At 36.1% G+C, this 19,412-nt stretch overlaps 1 protein-coding gene and 1 pseudogene across 6 annotated transcripts in view; one reads left to right on the top strand and one right to left on the bottom strand.

The window, feature by feature from the left end:
- The window catches only part of TASOR2 (transcription activation suppressor family member 2), an 84,464-nt gene that overhangs the window by 2,725 nt on the left and 62,327 nt on the right, over window positions 1-19,412 (bottom strand). For 5 of the 6 annotated variants that reach the window (XM_037847907.1, XM_037847906.1, XM_037847904.1 and 2 more), the window contains 3 exons: window positions 3,779-3,904; window positions 2,670-2,823; window positions 1,886-1,991 (listed from right to left, as the gene is read on the bottom strand). In XM_037847907.1, coding sequence (XP_037703835.1) covers window positions 1,886-1,991; window positions 2,670-2,823; window positions 3,779-3,904 — 386 coding nt within the window. Of the gene's footprint in view, window positions 1-1,885; window positions 1,992-2,669; window positions 2,824-3,778; window positions 3,905-19,412 lie in introns of those variants that run through there. The other variant, XM_037847909.1, reaches the window with a different exon arrangement.
- Window positions 12,724-14,436, top strand: LOC119541617 (annotated as a pseudogene).

The following is a 19,412-nucleotide window of genomic DNA, read 5'->3' as shown; positions in this document are numbered from 1 at the left end:
GTCAACTGCTTATCTTTTTCTCCCTCTAAAAGAGGAAGATGAAATCGTTTAATCTATGTTTAACTTTTTAACGTCTCTATCTCTGCTCTTGATTCTCTCTCTCCATTGCTTATATTCTCTCTCCTGCTTGTTGGAGAAAACCAAAATCACACATAATTCCCATAACCCTAGTGATAATCACCATTAACATCATGATGATGAATTTTCTTCCTGTTTTTTTCCCTATGTATATATAAATTTCTTTTTATATGATCAGCATAATACTGTACATAGTTTTAAGATACCAACTTTTATCTATTACCTTTCTAACTGTGCAGAGACTTTATATGCTTCTACTTATTGTGTGTGGCATTATTTTGTATAAACTGAAATCAGTCTATAGATCTATATGGTCCATATGTCTGTCTCTTATATTTGCTTTGAGATAGATTTGAGGTTGATTTTCAAATTACTGATAGCACCCATAGCTATGTTTGTAAAAATAGTGGTTTTAAAGATCTAGGCTTTACTGTTTTAGTTTTGGATAAATTCCCCAAAAGGTCAAAGAACATGATGAGTTTGTGATGCCTGTTACATAATGCCAGATTAGTACAATTTGAGGAGCACATTACAGTTCTGATTGTAATCCGTTTCTGTTTACCCAAAGTCATCCTAAAAATGCTAAATTTAAAAAATTCCTACTTATTTTATAGGTATGCTGTAGAAATGCAGAGCTTTAATTTGCTTCTCTAGTTATTACTGAAGCTGAAATCTCCTAAAGTGCTGGTTAATTGTCTGCTCCTTTAAATAGTCCTTTCTTACCTTCCTTGACAAAATTCTTGGTTCTATTCCAATCTCTGTTCTTTCTTTTCCTCCTTTACTAGTTCCTCTCCTAAGTAAAAACCTTTTCTGAAGTTCTAGTCCTAGCCATCTTTCCTTTAAAGATATCATGTGCTTCTGCAATTTCAGGTATCATCTCTTGTAGGTTTGTTTTACTTTGGAGAAAGCAGTATGGTAAATAGAAAAGAATTATCATTTTAGAGATAAACATTTACAGATAAATGTTTGAAGCCCAGCTTCAAAACTTACTACCTATTTGACCTGCATCAGCTTACTTACCCTCTCGGACTTCAACTTCCACAACAGTAAATGAGGATTTACTGTCTATCCCCAGATAGAAAGTTTAAATGATGTGATCTATATAAATAGTCATTATATAACAAATGGATTATCAAATCTGTCTTTTTCCAGCATGTGTCTGGAGCTCCAGACTCAATTTTACATTTTATTTTTTTGACCAATCTCACAGAGGATTTGGAAGCACTTCTTTGATATGGAAGAGCTACCCCACCAGCACAACTGTAGATTTTAAGGAGTTATATTTTCTCTTATTGCAAAAGGGTAAAATTTAGTTAAGGATAGAGTCTGGTCTTAATTTTTCCAACCGTCATATTAACTGTGACAACTTAATATATAAATGAATATTCCAAACAGCATTAAGATGGCAAGCCCATATTTAAATTTAATTTTACGGTTCACAGAAAAGAGCCTGCATAGAACTCGTGAAATTTTATGATTCCTAGGTTACTACTAGTTTAGAGACATGCCACTCAAAAGTAGGTGCCTATGAACCATTTATTATGGTGGTAACACACACCTTCCTTCACTGAAAGCCCTGCTGAAAAACAATATCCAAAAAACGGTCAGTAGACCTCAGCAGTGGGCCTAGTGATGTGGGTGCTTTACCTTCCGCCACGAGCTTATCTCACTGTAGACCAGCACTTGGAGTAACACTGGTCTAGAGCAGAGTGAACATTTCAGGATGAATCATGTTATTTCCACCCTCTTCTAGTAAAAGAGAAGGGGAAGGGAAAGGGAAAATTACACACACACATAAAGGCCTTACCTTACATCTTCTTTTAGCTTTTTATTTTCCCTATGGTGAAGCAACCACTTCCACCTTCCATTTCCATTTAGTTTTTCAAGGATTTTGACAATTTCTTTCAGTTGAACTGAAGAACAGAATAAGTTTGCAAGAGAAGATGTGTTTAAGAGGTTTTTTTTTTTTTTCGTTTGGTGCAAAGTCTTGTAAAAAGTAAAACCCTATCTTTGAGTGTATACCACCATCATTGCCATTTATGTGGGAGGGCATTAACTCATTCTCACAAGTATATAATGCATTTCAAAAATATAGCAACCTATGACCCCTCAACTCAGGGACTCCTACTCATAAATGTATCCTCATTTGGTTCTAAAGTGACATCAGAGCCAGGGCACGTTTTGATTGTATGTAAGTGTCTACCCTATGCTCTAGAATTCTTCTATGCCATTTCAGTGCCCTGAAGTACATAAATTACATGTTTATGTTTAAGCAGATAATCAAGAAGACTTTTAGTAACCGTCTTTTATATTTCCATGATATCAACAAGATGGTAGATGTGAAGGCAATAGAAATGGAGAGCTGATTCTAAACAAATTAATATGTAGCTAACTTGACATGGCAAGTGAAAGAGTTAAATACAACAAAATCTCAAATTTATATGAATAGGAGTTTAGATGCACTACTAAGAGGAAGAGAAAAGAAAAAAAATTTTTTAATGATCTAATACTTGAGAAGAAATTGTTTGACTAATTTCAAAGAAAGAAACGAGAGGAAAATGAAAGAAATGAGAGGAAAATAAAAGACCAACCTAATGTTAAAGTTTCTAATATTTTGTCATCTGATACCACAAAGCCTCCTGTACGAAAGAGCTCTTGGTAGGTGTTATCAAGCACATCTTCAGGGCTGTCTGCTCCAGCAAAGATGACACTGGGTAAATGCTTCAGCTTCAACAAGGAAGGAATCTGTTAAACGTAAAATGACCCCTCAGTGAAGAAAAGTTCATTGGGTCATGTCTTCTTAAGCACTTCCCTTTTGTCACTTTTCTACCCAAGGTTCAAGGTTCGAAGAACAGCTGAAAATAACCTTTTGATCATTTTGCCACATGCAGAAATAGTAACTCAGTTCATCTTCCATTGCTGCAAACTCACTAAATTTGGTTAACTAAAAAGAGCTCTCTAAAATTCCCAAAAGTAGGCAGTGGAAATAATTTAGTGAGGTAAGAGTATACCTGAGGTTTTGGGGCCTGTAATTAGCCATGTCACATAAATTCACCTCATCATTCCCTTGTCTCAGGCTTACACATCAGTGTCAGTGCTGTAAGGGTTTGGGTTACTACCTACTGACAACAGCAGGATGATAACTTAGTTTATTTACCTGATGGCTCAATATCATAACAAAGGTATAACCTAGAAAATAGGAGGTCCAGTTGCGATATAGAAAAGATAGGTCTAGGTTTCTATTTCCAAATCTATGAATATAATTAGGGAGCACATAAAAGATTAAAATTAAACTGAGGACTCAGTCTATTTTTCAGCTTCTGTTTCCATATCTATCAGTTTTCAGAAAGTTAAGAAAATTTTCACATTAAGTTAGGGAGAACTATGAAAAGAGGTTAGATAATGGTAAATTTTCTCATCTGAGACATCAACCTGCATTTCTTGATATTTATCAATAAGAAATCTTACTTTAAAAGGAAATATTACAAGGACTTGAAATATAATTTGCCTTACAAATACCTTTGTGGTAGTATAACACTGTACACCATTCTGATCCTATTATCTTCCCACTCAAAGATGCACTGGTAATGTGTTTTAATTTCTTCTCTAAATAAAAAGGGCAATGAAGCACCTGATAATTACTATATATATATAAAATGCCTGGAATTCATTTCTTTTTTAAGAATATTTCCAAACCTACTTGATGCAAATGTGATGATATATCTTCATTTCTGATGATGACCATCAGGGTATCATTCTCTCTGTGAAAAGCTTGAAAGAAATGCTGAGGTTCAATTTCTGTATGGCCTCCTTTCCTCAGAATATTCTGAAAGATTTACAAATAGCCATCACTAAAAAAAAGATACTTGTATGCAACTACTAAAAACAATCCAAAGTTCAACTTATCCCATTTACTAAATTATAGTCAAGGCCACATAAATGGTAATTTGTCCTATTATTAAACAAGCTCCTTTTATATATAAAACAAATAACTATCAATAGCAATTGTATTTAGAGACTTATTTCAGAGGAAAAGCACTTGGTAATCCTTTATGCCCATAAAGTATATGAGCTGCATCTTCTTCAAGGAGATTGCCCTAGGGATGCTGGATATTTACTCTAAAATGCCACCTCATTGAAAACATTTCTAGAACTTATTTACCACCCATAAGACCTATGCATTCCTTTGACTATCACTAATGGGGACTGATTTTGGAGAAAGCCAATAGTCCCTTGGATCTAGGTATTTGAATAAGTAGGTGATGTAGTTTAAATCTGTTCCACAGAAAGCACATGATTCTAAAACAATTATGATGCTGTTTATTGTTATATTACACAAATTGGCTCCATAAGAAGCATGAATGGGAGGGTAAGTTCTGGTTATTAAACAATTCCTGAACCATGCCTTCTGTTATGATTTTGACATTATGTTTTCTATCTTGAAGATTCTGGAGGTTTCTATTGCACATCCTGATGTTTTGTTTTCTAATTATACCAAAAACATTGCATCTGACCATCACTGGTTATTTTACTTTATAAAGTTTTACTTTGATCAGTTTCCCTTGGATCTCAAAAAAGAACTCAAATTCTGACTATTTCAATTCATCACACAAAATGTATAGTACAATTTTACAAAGAGTCTACTAAAAAATCTAAATATAAATCTCTAGCCCTCACTTATTTTCATAATAAACTATTTGAATGAATATTCTGATATGCTCAACATTGTTATTAAACCCCATGGAATTCTAGGCTATTTTGTTCATACACTCAGAATTTCCCTGATAGTAAAGAACTCTATTTCTTTCTCATCTTACAAATAAAGAAACAGGGGCCCAGAGAGACTATGTTGTTTACCTAACATCCCACAACTCACCAGGACAGAATTTTCATCAGGGGTATCTTTATGACCTTTTAAAAACATTTTGGCTCTTGATAGTACTTTATTCTCAAGTTTATTTTATAATGTGTCCACTTAAAGATTAGTTTGAGCTTTGCACAAAATTTGTGATTTTCTGTTGCAGTCACTTAAAAATTATGAAACAACAAATTCATTACTATTCACTACTTTATAAGCATCTTATAAAGAAGTACTTCTACCATAAATGAAACGTAACATCGTTATGATCTCACTTCCATATGAAAATCACTGTCACCTGTGTGCTCTGTCAAGGGCACAAGAACTAAGATTATTGCTCTGTTGCTTTTGAGAAGATGGACACGCAAAAAAATCAAGTACCTTGCTCACCATGGCAGAACAGGTACACAGCCAATGAATCAGTCAATTTCTGGTTCATTTTAGGACATGTCAGGGTATAGTATGTATAAGTAATCAAAAAAAATTAATTTGAATTCAAGGTGAAAAAGATGATTAACCTCCAAGTTGCTTTTGGAGGCCAAGCACCCTCAAAAAGACTGAAGGCCATTCAATCTTTTATCTTCTCAACTACACTGCTTACCAAAATGGCACGAGAATTGGAACAAAGACAGCCTGGGGAATACAAAACCAAATCTGTCAACCATTTATTAAGAATCTTTGAGAAAAAGTATCCTTGGCAGGAAAAAAAATCAGTTATTATTAAAGATTAGATCCCACGAATTTGGGGGAAAATTTTTAATCATTTAAAATCATATTTAAGTGACATAAAACAGGAGCCATCTTACAAGAATAAAAATCTGTGACTCTAGCAACAACTGACAGCTTCAAGGTAAAGCCAAAGGCCTGTTACTTGTCATTTTCCAATCCATTGTCCACCCTCTAACTGGAGAGATCTCTCTAAGATGCAAAGAAAATGCTATTCTTCTTTCAAAATATTTTTTCAGTGGTTCCCTAAAGACCTCAGGATAAAGTCTGAATACCTTACCATGATGTATAGGCCCTTCATTTCATGGCCTCTTACTTACACCTCCAGATTCATTTCTTGATATTAAACTCATATGCTACAGACATAATGAACACCTTTCTGGACCCTTCTGAAGCCTTCCCAGTGCCCCACTTCCTTTGTCTTCCACTGTCTGTTGTGATTTTCTCTACTGCACCACCGAGCCCTTTGACCCAAAATTGCTCACTGTCCCTCTAACTAGACTCTCAGCTCTCGAGGGCAGGGTCTGAGCTGTCTTTGCCATTGCATCCCCAATACTCAGCAGAGCAGCCTGTGATTCCTCTTCCAGAACCTCATGTGTATACCAGCTTCATATCTGACTACAAGAATATTAGAGCCAACTAGAAAAACCTTCCCGTAGTTCTCTGATTTCCTCAGAGACCTCTACACTGTAAGTGTACCATCATCCGAAGTGGCCTAAGCATCCATCTAACATAAACCCTGTATACAACCATCATCACACTCATCACCAACCTCTTCAGATGTTTACTAAGGATTAAACAGAGCTACTTAGTAATTCATCATTTGTGGATTTATCATGTGATAGATATTCTGGATGTAACACAGGAATTAACAGAAGTGTTGACATAAGTGATGTCTGAAGCAAACAGAGTAGAGCATTTAGAACCAAAACACTTATTTGTCTAGTTCTCCACCACTCATACAAAGAAGTTTGCTCTTTTTTATGCTATGCAACACTTGGAAAAGACATTCTTGACCTCCCTTGACTAGGTCACTCACCCTCAAAATAATGTCAAAGCACCATGCATTCATTCCACTTACTGCAGTTTTAAATTTACATTTACTTGGATTCTTTTATCAGTTTTTCTTGTCCCACTAGATTGTAAGGATAATAATAAAAATGTAACATTTTCCCTTCTTACCAGCACATGTTGGGGATCTTAAAATATGTACTAAAAAGGAATGCTAGCTACAGCCAAAAGAAAGCAGGAGTAGCAATATTAATCTCAGATAAAATAGTCTTTAAATGCACGGATGTCATAAGAGACAAAGAAGGTCACTATACACATATAAAAGGGACAATTCAACAAGAAGAAATAACAATCATAAATGTCTATGCACCCAATGAAGACGCACCAAAGTATATGAGACAAACTTCGGCAAAACTGAAGGAAGCAATAGATGTTTCCACAATAATTGTGGGAGACTTCAATACATCACTCTCTCCTATAGCTAGATCAATCAGACTGAGGACCAATAAGGTCCTAAACAATTGAAATCCTAAACAATGTGATAAATGAATTTGACTTAACAGACATATATAGAGCATTACATCTCAAATCACCAAGATTCTTCTCTGGTGCTCATGGAGCTTTCTCCAGAATAGATTACATGTTGGGCCATAAAACAAGCCTCAATAAATTTAAAAAGATTAAAATTATTCAAAGCACATTCTCTAATCACAATGAAATACAATTAGAAGTCAATAACCACCAAAGATTAAAACAGTCACAAACATCTACAGGTTAAACAACACATTCCTAAACAATCAGTGGGCTAAAGAAGAAATGAGAAATTGCTAAATATCTAGAGACGAACGAAAATGAGAGCACAACATATCAAAACTAATTGGATACAGTGAAGGCAGTATTAAGGGGGAAATTTATAGGTCTAAATGCATACAATAAAAAGGAAGAAAGAGCTAAAATCAAAGAACTAATGGAACAACTGAAGAAAATAAAAAATGAACAGCAAACTAATCTTAAACCAAGTAGAAGAAAATAAATAACAAGGATTAAAGCAGAAATAAATGACAGAGAACAAAAAACAATAGAGAGAATATCACCAAAAGTTGGTTCTTTGAGAAGATCAACAACACTGACAAGCCCCTAGCCAGAATCACAAAATCAAAAAGAGAGAAGAAGCATATAAACAAAATAATGAATGAGAAAGGTGACATTACTGTGGATCTCGAAGAAATTAAAAAAATTATAAAAGGATACTATGGGTGGGAACCTAAGATGGCGGCTAGGTGAGACTGGGCAAAAAAAACACCTCCATGAAAAATACTAGATAAAAGCCAGAAAGTGACCAGAACACCAGTTCCAGCGATGCACCACCCGGACAAGGTCTGCTAAATCCACAAGGACCGTGCATTTGGTGAAACCAGGAGTCTATGTTCTGAAATGAGTGAGTGATCCGGCTGAAAGTCTGGCGGCTGTGCTGTGGTGTGGGGAAACCATGGGTGGGCATTTGAAGATGGACGAGTTCTCTTAAAAAAAAAAAACAAAAAAAAACCAGGAGCAGCTGCGGATACCACGAGGAGAACTGTGCAGTGAAGCATGGCAGGAGCGGGCTGTACCAACGCCTCGATGTCTAGCGTGGAGGATAGCCCTTCCCACACCCGCTGCTGATTGTCTTGGGGCCAGGAGGGCAGAGGGGAGCCAAAAGGAGAAAGAAACCACACCCCCTGCAGCCATCTCCCTGGTGGGCTGGGAACGCTCCTGCCCAGGGCTGGAGCTATAGCGCAGGGCCACGCCAAGGGTCCCAGTGTGACGGGGAGTACTTCCCACAGCACCGCACACACACCACAATATTGGCCATGGATATTGGCTTTTAGTGCACCCACAGCTAATTGTCCTGGAGCTGGGAAGGCGGAACTGTGCAAAAGGGGGAAATTAACACGCCCCATTCAGCCATCTTTACAGCAGGCTGGGAATGCCCCTGCACGGCCCAGTGGCCCAGAGCTTCCCTGGAGGGCTGGTGCGCCCTGGTGACATGGGCCAGCCTTCCCTCAGCAGAGGTCCTGGAAGGGCATGGCTGGGAAGGGGGACCTGCTTGGAAATCCCAGGGACCCTACGCCAATACCAAGGACTTGTGGGTCAGCAGCAGAGACAATCTGTGGCAAGACTGAAATGAAGGCTTAGGCTCCTGCAACAGCCTTAAATCTCCGGGAACACCTGGGAGGTTTGATTATTAAAGCTGCCCTGCCTCCCTAACCACCCAGACACACGCCCCACATTCAGGGTGGACAACACCAACAACACACCCAAACTTATTGAAGCCCACAAGAATCAGATCCCCACACACCACAAAGACAAAGTCGGGGAGAACTGACTTGAGGGGAATAGGTGACTTGCGGATACCATCTGCTGGCTAGTTAGAGAAAGTGTACACCACCAAGCTGTAGATCTGACAAATTAGAGATCAGTACTTCTTATATCCATAAAGAATCCTATCAAGTAAAGCAAATGCCAAGAGGCCAAAAACAACAGAAAATCTTAAAGCATATGATAAAACCAGACGATATGGAGAACCCAAACCCGAACACCCAAATCAGAAGATCAGAAGAGACACAGTACTTGGCGCAATTAATCAAAGAACTAAAGTCAAACAACGAGAGCATGGCACAGGATATAAAGAACATAAAGAAGACCCTAGAAGAGCATAAAGAAGAAATTGCAAGAGTGAATAAAAAAATAGAAGATCTCATGGAAATACACAAAATTGTTGGCCAAATTAAAAAGACTCTGGATACTCATAATACAAGATTAGAGGAAGCTGAACAACAACTCAGCCTCCTTGAGGACCACAGAATGGAAAATGAAAGAACAAAAGAAAGAATGGGGAAAAAATTGAAAAAATAGAAATGGATCTCAGGGATACAATAGATAAAATAAAACATCCAAAATTAAGACTCATTGGTGTCCCAGAAGGGGAAGAGAAGGGTAAAGGTCTGGAAAGAGTATTCAAAGAAATTGTTGGGGAAAACTTCCCAAACCTTATACACAATATAAATACACAAAGCATAAATGCCCAGCGAACTCCAAATAGAATAAATTCAAATAAACCCATTCCGAGACATATTCTGATCAGACTGTCAAATACTGAAGAGAAGGAGCAAGTTCTGAAAGCAACAAGAGAAAAGCAATGCACCACATACAAAGGAAACAACATAAGACTAAGCAGTGACTACTCAGCGGCCACCATGGAGGCGAGAAGGCAGTGGCATGACATATTTAAAATTCTGAGAAAAATTTCCAACCAAGAATACTTTATCCAGCAAAACTCTCCTTCAAATTTGAGGGAGAGCTTAAATTTTTCACAAACAAATGCTGAGAGATTTTGCAAATAAAAGACCTGCCCTACTTCAGATACTAAAGGGAGCCCTACCAACAGAGAAACAAAGAAAGTAGAGAGAGAGATATAGAGAAATTTAACAGACATATATAGAACATTACATCCCAAATCACCAGGACACACATTCTTCTCTAGTGATCATGGATCTCTCTCCAGAATAGACCATATGCCTGAACATAAAACAAGCCTCAGTTAATTTTTTTAAAAAATTTTAATATATTCAAAGCACATTCTCTGACCACAATGGAATACAAATAGAAGTCAATAACCATCAGAGACTTACAAAATTCACAAACAACTGGAGGGTAAAAATGAGGGGGAGATGAAAACATTCCCAGATAGTCAAAAGCTGAGGGACTTCATCACCAGTAGATCACTCCTATAGGAAATGCTAAAGGGAACTGAGCAGGCTGAAAGGAAGGGACACTAAACAATGACGGAAACCACATGAAGAAATAAAGATTTCCAGTAAAGATCACATGGTAAATATAAATACCAATACTACTGTATTTTTGATTTGTATCTCCACTATTTACTTCCTACAGAATCTAAAATACATACACTGTAATGATAAATCAGTGGTTTTGGACTCAATGTAAAATATGTAATTTTTGACAAGAACTACATAAAGGTAGGGGAATGGAGGAGTATAGGAACATAGTGTACGTGTCCTATTGAAGTTAAGTTGGTATCAAAGAAAAGCAAGATTGTTATAGATTTAAGAGGTTAAATTTAAGCACCACAGTAAACACAAAGAAAGTATCAGAGAACATGACCATAGAGATAAAAAGTAGAGTATGGGTTACGAGAAGTGGGGGAAGGGGCAATGGGGAGTTAAGAAATGAGTGTAGGGTTTCTGTTTGGGTTGAAGGGAAATTTCTAGTAATGGATGATGGGAAGATGATAGCATTGCAACATTCTAAATGTGATTAATTCCACTAACGGAATGCTAAGGAGGGGTGGAATGGGAAGATTTAGGCTGTATATGTTTCCACAATTGAAAAAAGAAAAAAAAAGACTGTCTAAATAGATAATGACAATTAAATGCCAAGGATATCCTAGATGGGATCTGAGGATGGAGGAGAGGAGGCTCAAAGGGACACAGGTGAGACAAAAAAAAGGAAATATAGAATGTAAGCTTTGTATCAATGTTGAATTTCTTGAACTTCTTAGCTGCGCTTAATGGGATTGCATAAAAGAATGTTCTTGTACATGGGAAATTTATATGTGAATTATATTGTTTGTTCAAGGATGTGTGCAGCTTGCTCTCATATGTTCAGAAGACAGAGCAATAGATAATGGATGATAGGGAGGGAGGGAGGGAGGGAAAGAAATGGTGGTGTGACAGGATGTTAAAGTTGGTGGATTGGGGTATTGGGGGAGGGGGGTCGGGGGATGCTGGAGTCTGTGTATGCGGTTTGTATTGTCTTTGCAACTGTTCCTGTAAGTTTGAATTTATTTCAAAATAAAATTTAAAAAAAAAAAAAAAGAGGATACTATGAACAACTGTATGGCAACAAACTGGATAATGTAGAGGAAATGGACAATTTTCTGGAAACATATGAACAACCTAGACTGACCAGAGAAGAAAAAGAAGACCTCAACCAACCAATCACAAGCAAAGAGATCCATCAGTCATCAAAAAGCTTCCCACAAATAAATGCCCAGGGCCAGATGGCTTCAAAGGGGAATTGTACCAAACTTTCCAAAAAGAACTGACACCAATTTTACTTAAACTCTTTAAAAACATTGAAGCAAATGAACACTGCCTAACGCATTTTATGAAGCTAACATACTCTAATACCAAAACCAGGTAAAAATGCTACAAGAAAGTAAAACTACAGGCCAATCTCCCTCATGAATACAGAAGCAAAAATTCTCAACAAAATACTTGCAAATCAAATCCAAAGACACATTAAAAAAATCATACACCATGGCCAAGTGGGGTTCATTCCAGGCATGCAAGGATGGTTCCACATAAGAAAATCAATCAATGCAATACAACACATTAATAAATCAAAAGAAAAGGGGAAAATCAAATGATCATCTTAATAGATGCTGAAAAAGCATTCAACAAAATCCAGCATCCTTTTTTGATAATACTTCAAAAGGTAGGTATCGAAGGAAGCTTCCTCAATATGATAAAGGGCATATATGAAAAACCAATAGCCAACATCATACTCAGTGGTGAGACTGAAAGTCTTCCCTCTAAAATCAGGAACGAGACAAGGATGCCCGCTGTCACCACTGTTATTCAACATTGTGCTAGAAGTGCTAGCCAGAGAAATTTGGCAAGACAAAGAAACTTTTATTTGTCTTGCCAAATTTAGCATCCAAATTGGAAACGAAGTAAAACTCTCATTATCTACAGATGATATGATCTTATATATGGAAAACCCTGAGAAATCAATGACACAGCTACCTGAGCTAATAAATTTAGCAAAGTAGCAGGACACAAGATTAATGCACATAAGTCAGTACTGTTCCTATACACTGGAAATGACCTAACTGAAGAGACATTCAAGAAAAAGATTCCAGGGTCTCGGGAGCAGGCGCTGTTGCTCGGCTGCTTGGAACCGTGGCCCTGCATCAGTGAGAAAGGCCGGCCTGCACCTCTTTCTGAGCCCTGCTCTCCTGGGGTGTCACCTGAGCAACGCCCCGCTACTGTGTGGCGATTTGCTGTAAGAACTGCCAGGGACGAAATGATAAAGACTAGAAGCTTAGTTTTTACCCATTTCCTCTGCACAACAAAAAACCTGAAAAATGGTTAAAGAATATGAAATGTGACTCATGGGTTCCCAGTAAATACCAGTTCCTATGTAGCGACCATTTTACACCTGACTCTCTTGACATCAGATGGGGTATTTGATATTCAAAACAAACTGCAACTCCAACAATATTTGATTTGCCAGAAGACAATCAGGTATTACAGACAGGGAGAAGGGGTTAATGTTGAGCATAGTGGCATATTGCCAGGCAGGTGATCAGGTGGAGGGGGTGAGAGGCAAAGATAACTGTCGTAAAAACAAACTCTTGAGAAAAAAAGAAAAATTTGTGCTTTTACCAAAACAGTGACAATCTTTTAAAACCATTTTAATTAAGCTGTTATGAAGTAATGCTTAAAACAAGTAAACAGAAGATAACACATACACAAGTTATTAATATAACTTAATGAGCAAGGATTTTCTTAGTGGTATTCTGAATGGTCTCAAATTCTTCCCTTGTGTATTCAATATGCTTAATGCTTTTTAAAGAGCACTTTAAGGTATATTTGTGTTGTTATATATTTAGAACATATTTTTTTAACTGAATTAACCTACTTGGCCAGTGTACTGTTCAGAGTTATAATTAAATAATCAGCACTAATTAATAAGAGAATAAGCCTAGAAAGGGCATCCTTTTTAGAATTTGAAAATATTATTTTCTAAGGAAAAGACTCTTCCAAAAAAAAGTTTCAGAAGAAAAAATTAGAGGGTAAGAAAGAAGAATCATTAACATCAAATGAGCCTACGAAAAATACTGTTAAAAAGGACGTGCTCCTTGAATGTGCAAAATTATTTGAGTCAACTGCCTTGGCACAGCCACCAGCTCCAAAATCAGAAAACATACAAAATAACATATTAACTCTTACCCTGGTTAAACAAGATATTGAAAAACCACAATCTACTTTGGAAACATCAGTTAACCAAGATATAGATGTAGGTGTTTTTCACACCTTTTAACAGTCTAAATTCTACAACTATTACTTTGACAACTGCTGATTCAGAAGGTATTCAGCAGTCTTTGAAAACTCAAGAAGTGCTTGAAATAGCTACCAGTCATTTTGCTGATCCAAATTTTACAGATAACTCTGTGGAAATTAAGGCAGCACACAAAAATCCAGTTTTATTTAGCACAATTACTCAAACAGTTGGAGAATTAAGCACAAATAAGGAATCTGTTAACTGCCATTTTTGTACCGACTGAAAATCCTAGACCTACAGTTAATTCTTTTATACATGCCCAACAAGAAACTGTGGAAATGGAAGATGTGGACATTGAAGACTCCTTATATAAGGATATAGACTATGGAACAGAAGTTTTACAAATTGAACATTCTTATTGCAGACAAGACATAAATAAGGAACAACTATGCTAAAAAGTTTCTAAGCTACATTCAAAAATAACAGTTCTTGAGCTACAAGAGCAGCAAACTCTAGGAAGATTGAAGTCTTTTGAAGCTCTTACAAGGCAGCTAAAACAAGAAAATTTGCTATCTGAAGAAAATGTCAAGATTATAGAAAACTATTTCACAACATACGAAGTTACTATGATACAAAGTTTTAAAGCTACAACTAAGCTTTTTGCAGCCAAACTAAAACTATATGTAACGTGAACTTTTTCCTGTATAAATTTCTCCTTTTAATGAAGCTATGAAAATGCTCTAATGTTCTGAACTACAATCTATTCTTGCAATGCTCATTTTTGAGAATTGTTGAGCTGCAGAGAACAGTTTTATTCCTTGATAATTTTCCAAAATAAAATTAAAATATAGTAAGTAATATGATTAAGTCAAAATGAGAGAACACCCTGATGTGGTAAAAAAGAGCCCGGCTCAGGAATCAGACCTGGTTCTACCATTGGCATATGACTTAGACAAGTTACCTATCAAGCTTGAGCCTTGGTCTCTAATTAAGGGCATTTAGTAGGTCTCTGATGTAGTCCATTTCTTTGTAGTTCTTTCCCCTTCTATGAGGATACCTTTAATAGAACAGGTTTTCTATAAGATAATCTATACTTACATATTACTAGAAGTTGGCTAGAATTCAATATTAGTAACTACTGGAATATCCTCAATATTTACTGAATTCTGGGTTTGACCTTTTGGCTACTTACACATCTCTACTATAAAGGAAAACACTCCTTTTATAATTTTATTCAGTTGAACTAAAACAAGGAACTACTTAGCCCTGTGCTTAGGAGAAGTACTTTAAAGGATATATATTTCAATACCTTATATGTGATTTTCCATCTCAATACAGACATTTAAGTTTTTTAACATTCTGTTCTCCTAAGATTATATTAATAAACCAAAAAGATGAAAATGAGGTTAAAAAAATATATATATATATTTTAGAAATCATAGTTTGTACCTTTTTCTTAATAGGTATAGCTTTTTAAGTTTGTGCTTGTGTCGTTTTAAAATTCAGAATGATACAATAATACCTAATACTATACATTTCCATGTCTACTTATCTTAATGAAATTTATAAGCAAGAAATTATAGATATGTGATGAAGACCTTAGGGAGGCAAGTAGTAAAGAGAAATGACAGTGATATAAATAAAAATACTGCTTATGTCCACAAGAATTTAAGAAAAATGAATGTAAACACAAAGACTTAGTGATAGTCACACAAATGTGAAAAATAGGTGATATGTTCTCTTAAAACTGGCAGTCAGTATAATTAAATAGGACAGCTTATGGTTGTCCTAATGCTTATAAGTTCCTATTAGGCTGAGTCTTAGTTTTCTCACCCATAAAATAAAAGATACTATTACCTATCTTGTAGGATGGATTTGAGAATTCTATAAAGTAATATGTTTTTAATCCTGGAAAATAGGAGGTGCTCAATAAATATTAGTTGTCTCTGAACAGCAAATAGAATACTAATTGTTTTGTAAATGCATGGTGATTATTTTTGACAAGATTTCACTTAATTTTCTTCAGGCTAATAAAATTGCTATTATATGTATGTGTCATCTAATTATAAAAAGCTGCTTAGAGGTGTCCTTATTGGGTGACTGTGGGGAAAAATATTAAAATTTTTGCATAAATTATGTGCAGATAATTGATAGACTATTGTAAGTAGTCCATGTTGCATTTTGCTAATACTAGTAATTAATTTAAATAATACAGATGAAAACAACCTTTATAAGTCACAGTAAAGTAATGCTATGTAGTTTGAACTCAGTTTTTAGTGGTGTACATCATAGTAATTTTCTATTTGTTTAAAATTATAGTTTAGCCAGGAGTGATTTAAACCATGAATATAGTTTTATTTCTTTAAACTTAATAAATTTTAAATATGTAAGATATTTAAAAAAAAGAAAAAAGAAAGAAAAAGATTCCATTCTCACTAGCAACTAAAAAAATAAAGTACCTAGGAATAAACTTAATCACGGATGTAAAATACCTCATAGAAAATTACATAACTTTACTAAAAGAAATAGAAGAGGACTTAAAAAGATGGAAAAATATTCCATGTTCATGCACAGGAAGGCTAAAGGTCATTAAAATGTCAATTCTACCCAAACTCATCTACAGATTCAATGCAATTCCTGCCCAAATTCCAACAACCTACATTGCAGACTTGGAAAAGCTAGTAACCAAATTTACTTGGAAAGGGAAGATGTCTCAAATGGCTAAAAACATTCTAAAAATGAAAAATGAGGTGGGAGGACTTACACTTCCTGTCTTTGAAGCTTACTATAAAGCCACAGTCGTCAAAAGAGCATGGTATTGGCACAAAGATAGACATATCAATCAATGGAATCGAACTGAGAATTCAGAAATAGACCCCCAGATATAGAGTCGACTGATCTTTGATAAGACCCCCAAACCCATTAAACTGGGACATAACAGTCTCTTCAAAAAATGGGGCTGAGAGAACTGGATATCCATATCCAAAAGAATGAAAGAGGACCCATACCTCACACCTTATTAACTTAAAGCTGATCAACGACCTCAGTTTAAGAGACAGTACCATAAAACTCCTAGAAGATAATATAGGGAAACATCTTCAAGACCTTGTAAATAAGCAACAAAAGAAAAAATAGATAAAGGGGAACTCCTCAAAATTAAAAGCTTCTGTACCTCAAAGGAATCAGACAAAAAGTGAAGAGGCAGCCAACTCAATGGGAAAAAATATTTGGAAACCATTTATCTGGTAAAAGACTGATATCTTGCATATATAAAGAAATCCTACAACTCAACGACAATAGTACAAACAACCCAATTATAAAATGGGCAAAAGATATGAAAAGACATTTCTCTGAAGAAATACAAATGGCTAAAAAACACATGAAAACATGTTCATCTTCACTATTAGGGAGATGCAAATTAAGACCACAATGAGATATCATCTCACACCAATTAGAATGGTTGCCATTAAACAAACAGGAAAATACAAATGCTGGAGGGGATGTGGAGAAATTATTCATTATTCAACTCTTACTCATTGTTGGTGGGACTGTATAATGGTATAGCCACTCTGGAAGACAGTCTGGCAGTTCCTTAGAAAACTAGATATAGAGTTACCCTTCGATCCAGCAATTTCACTTCTTGGTATATACCTAGAAGATCTGAAAGCAGTGACACGAACAGATATTTGCACACTGATGTTCACAGCAGCATTATTCGCAATTGCCAAGAGATGGAAACAACCCAAATGTCCTTCAGCAGATGAGTGGATAAACAAAATGTGGTGTATATATATATATATATATATATATACACACGATGGAATACAACACAGCAGTAAGATAAACAAAATGTGGTATATATATACACGATGGAAAACAACACAGCAGTAAGAAGGAACAATGTCGTGAAACATATGACAACATGGATGAACCCTGAAGACATAATGCTTAATGAAATAAGCCGGGCACAAAAAGAGGGATATTGTATGTTATCACTAATGTGAACTCTGTGAAAAATGTAAAATAAATGTTTTATATTGTAGAATGTAGGGGACCTCGAGACAGACAGCAACTGGTCTGGGGGACTGATAATCTAATAAGAACAGATAAGTTATGGAGGGTAATCTTAATGTTATGGGAATGCTCAGGAACGACTATGGTTTGTTAATTTTTTGGGGGGTATGGTAGGAACATGTTGGAATCAATGTAGTTATTTTAAGCAATTTGTTTTTCTTATTCCTTTGTTTTGGTTTTGTTTGATTTTCTTTTATTGTTTGTTTTTAATTAAAAAAAAAAAAGGAATGCTGTCATTTGAATTGAGCTTTCTGCTGCAAGTCTGGTGGGGTAGATGGAGATGGTGTGTTCGAGGCCCAGCTTTGGCCTACTGTGCCAGGCAAGAGAAGAGGGAGCTGGCATGTCCAGGGTTGGGCTTTGGATTGGGAGTTTGATTACATATGGGGCACGGGGAGGGGCAAAGGAGAGGATGAGGGGGGATTTGAGCAAATAAGTAAATACATTCAGGAAAATGGAAACCAAGTTTCTCACAGTTGGAAAAGGGAGTAACAATATGGAAAAGGAGGCGGCTTGAATAAACTTTCTGGTGCTGGGTTAAAAATGGGGATATGAGTGTGAACTCTTTTTTTTTTTAAACATATATAGATATATGATATGCAGATACAGATGTGTGTGTGTGTGCGCGCGCGCGTACATATTTCCTGGCTCTCTTTGCTAAGAGGACCTAGAAGCGGTGGCACCCCAGTGGCAATGAATTGACCTAGTGCTCAGATCTTGATTTCTAAATGCCATTTTCCACTAAAAAAGAATCACAACTCCTAGGAGAAATGGCTGACTCCAAGGCTGGGGCAGTAAAAATAAAAGATAAGTCTGTAAGGAACATTATGTTGCATCAGAAAGTAAGGAAGTACCCAAACAACTATGGGGATTTGTCAAAAGGACACAGAAGCCCCTTAAAGGGGTTCCCACTGGCTGGGTGTGGGACAATCTGAGCATTAAAATAAAATGAAAGAACAGATTGTAACCCTTTCAATAAAACTGCAATCCATGGGCCCATACTGATATAAACAAAAAAAAAATTAATAAATAGACAGGAGAGAAGCAAAAGCTCTGTTCTTCAACAGAATGCAAATTAATAATAAAAGGAATGATGGAATTAGAATATCACTAATTGACAATCCTAAGAGTAGTATCAGACAAGAATCATGAATAGATGGTAAATCTGGTGGGTGAAAGTTTTATGAGGAATAGGATATTTACATAGTCTCAAGTATCTTCCCATTTATTACTTATTAATACCTAAAACATGCTTATTAATTAGCTTTACATTGGAGAAGCCTGGCAGAGATCATCTTAACCAAATGAAAATAGTTCATATACCATTAACAGGGCAAACGGACATCTCGTGCCTCCTGATATGATGCACTGAGAACACAGCACCATGTTTGGGTATTCCTGCCTATAGAGCATAACTCATGAGAACAGAACAGACCAACACAAAGTGAGGGACATTCCACCAAATAACTGGCCTACAGTCTTCAAAAAATGTCCAGGCCTTAAAAGATAAGGAATGACAGAATTATTCTGGGTTGAAAGAAACTAAGGGGGCATAACCGGTAAATGCAACATGTGATCATGGCCCTATAAAGGAGAT

Source organism: Choloepus didactylus, chromosome 8 (assembly GCF_015220235.1).
Source record: "Choloepus didactylus isolate mChoDid1 chromosome 8, mChoDid1.pri, whole genome shotgun sequence".
Taxonomy (NCBI): domain Eukaryota; kingdom Metazoa; phylum Chordata; class Mammalia; order Pilosa; family Megalonychidae; genus Choloepus; species Choloepus didactylus.
This window is presented reverse-complemented; position numbering and strand designations above follow the sequence as displayed.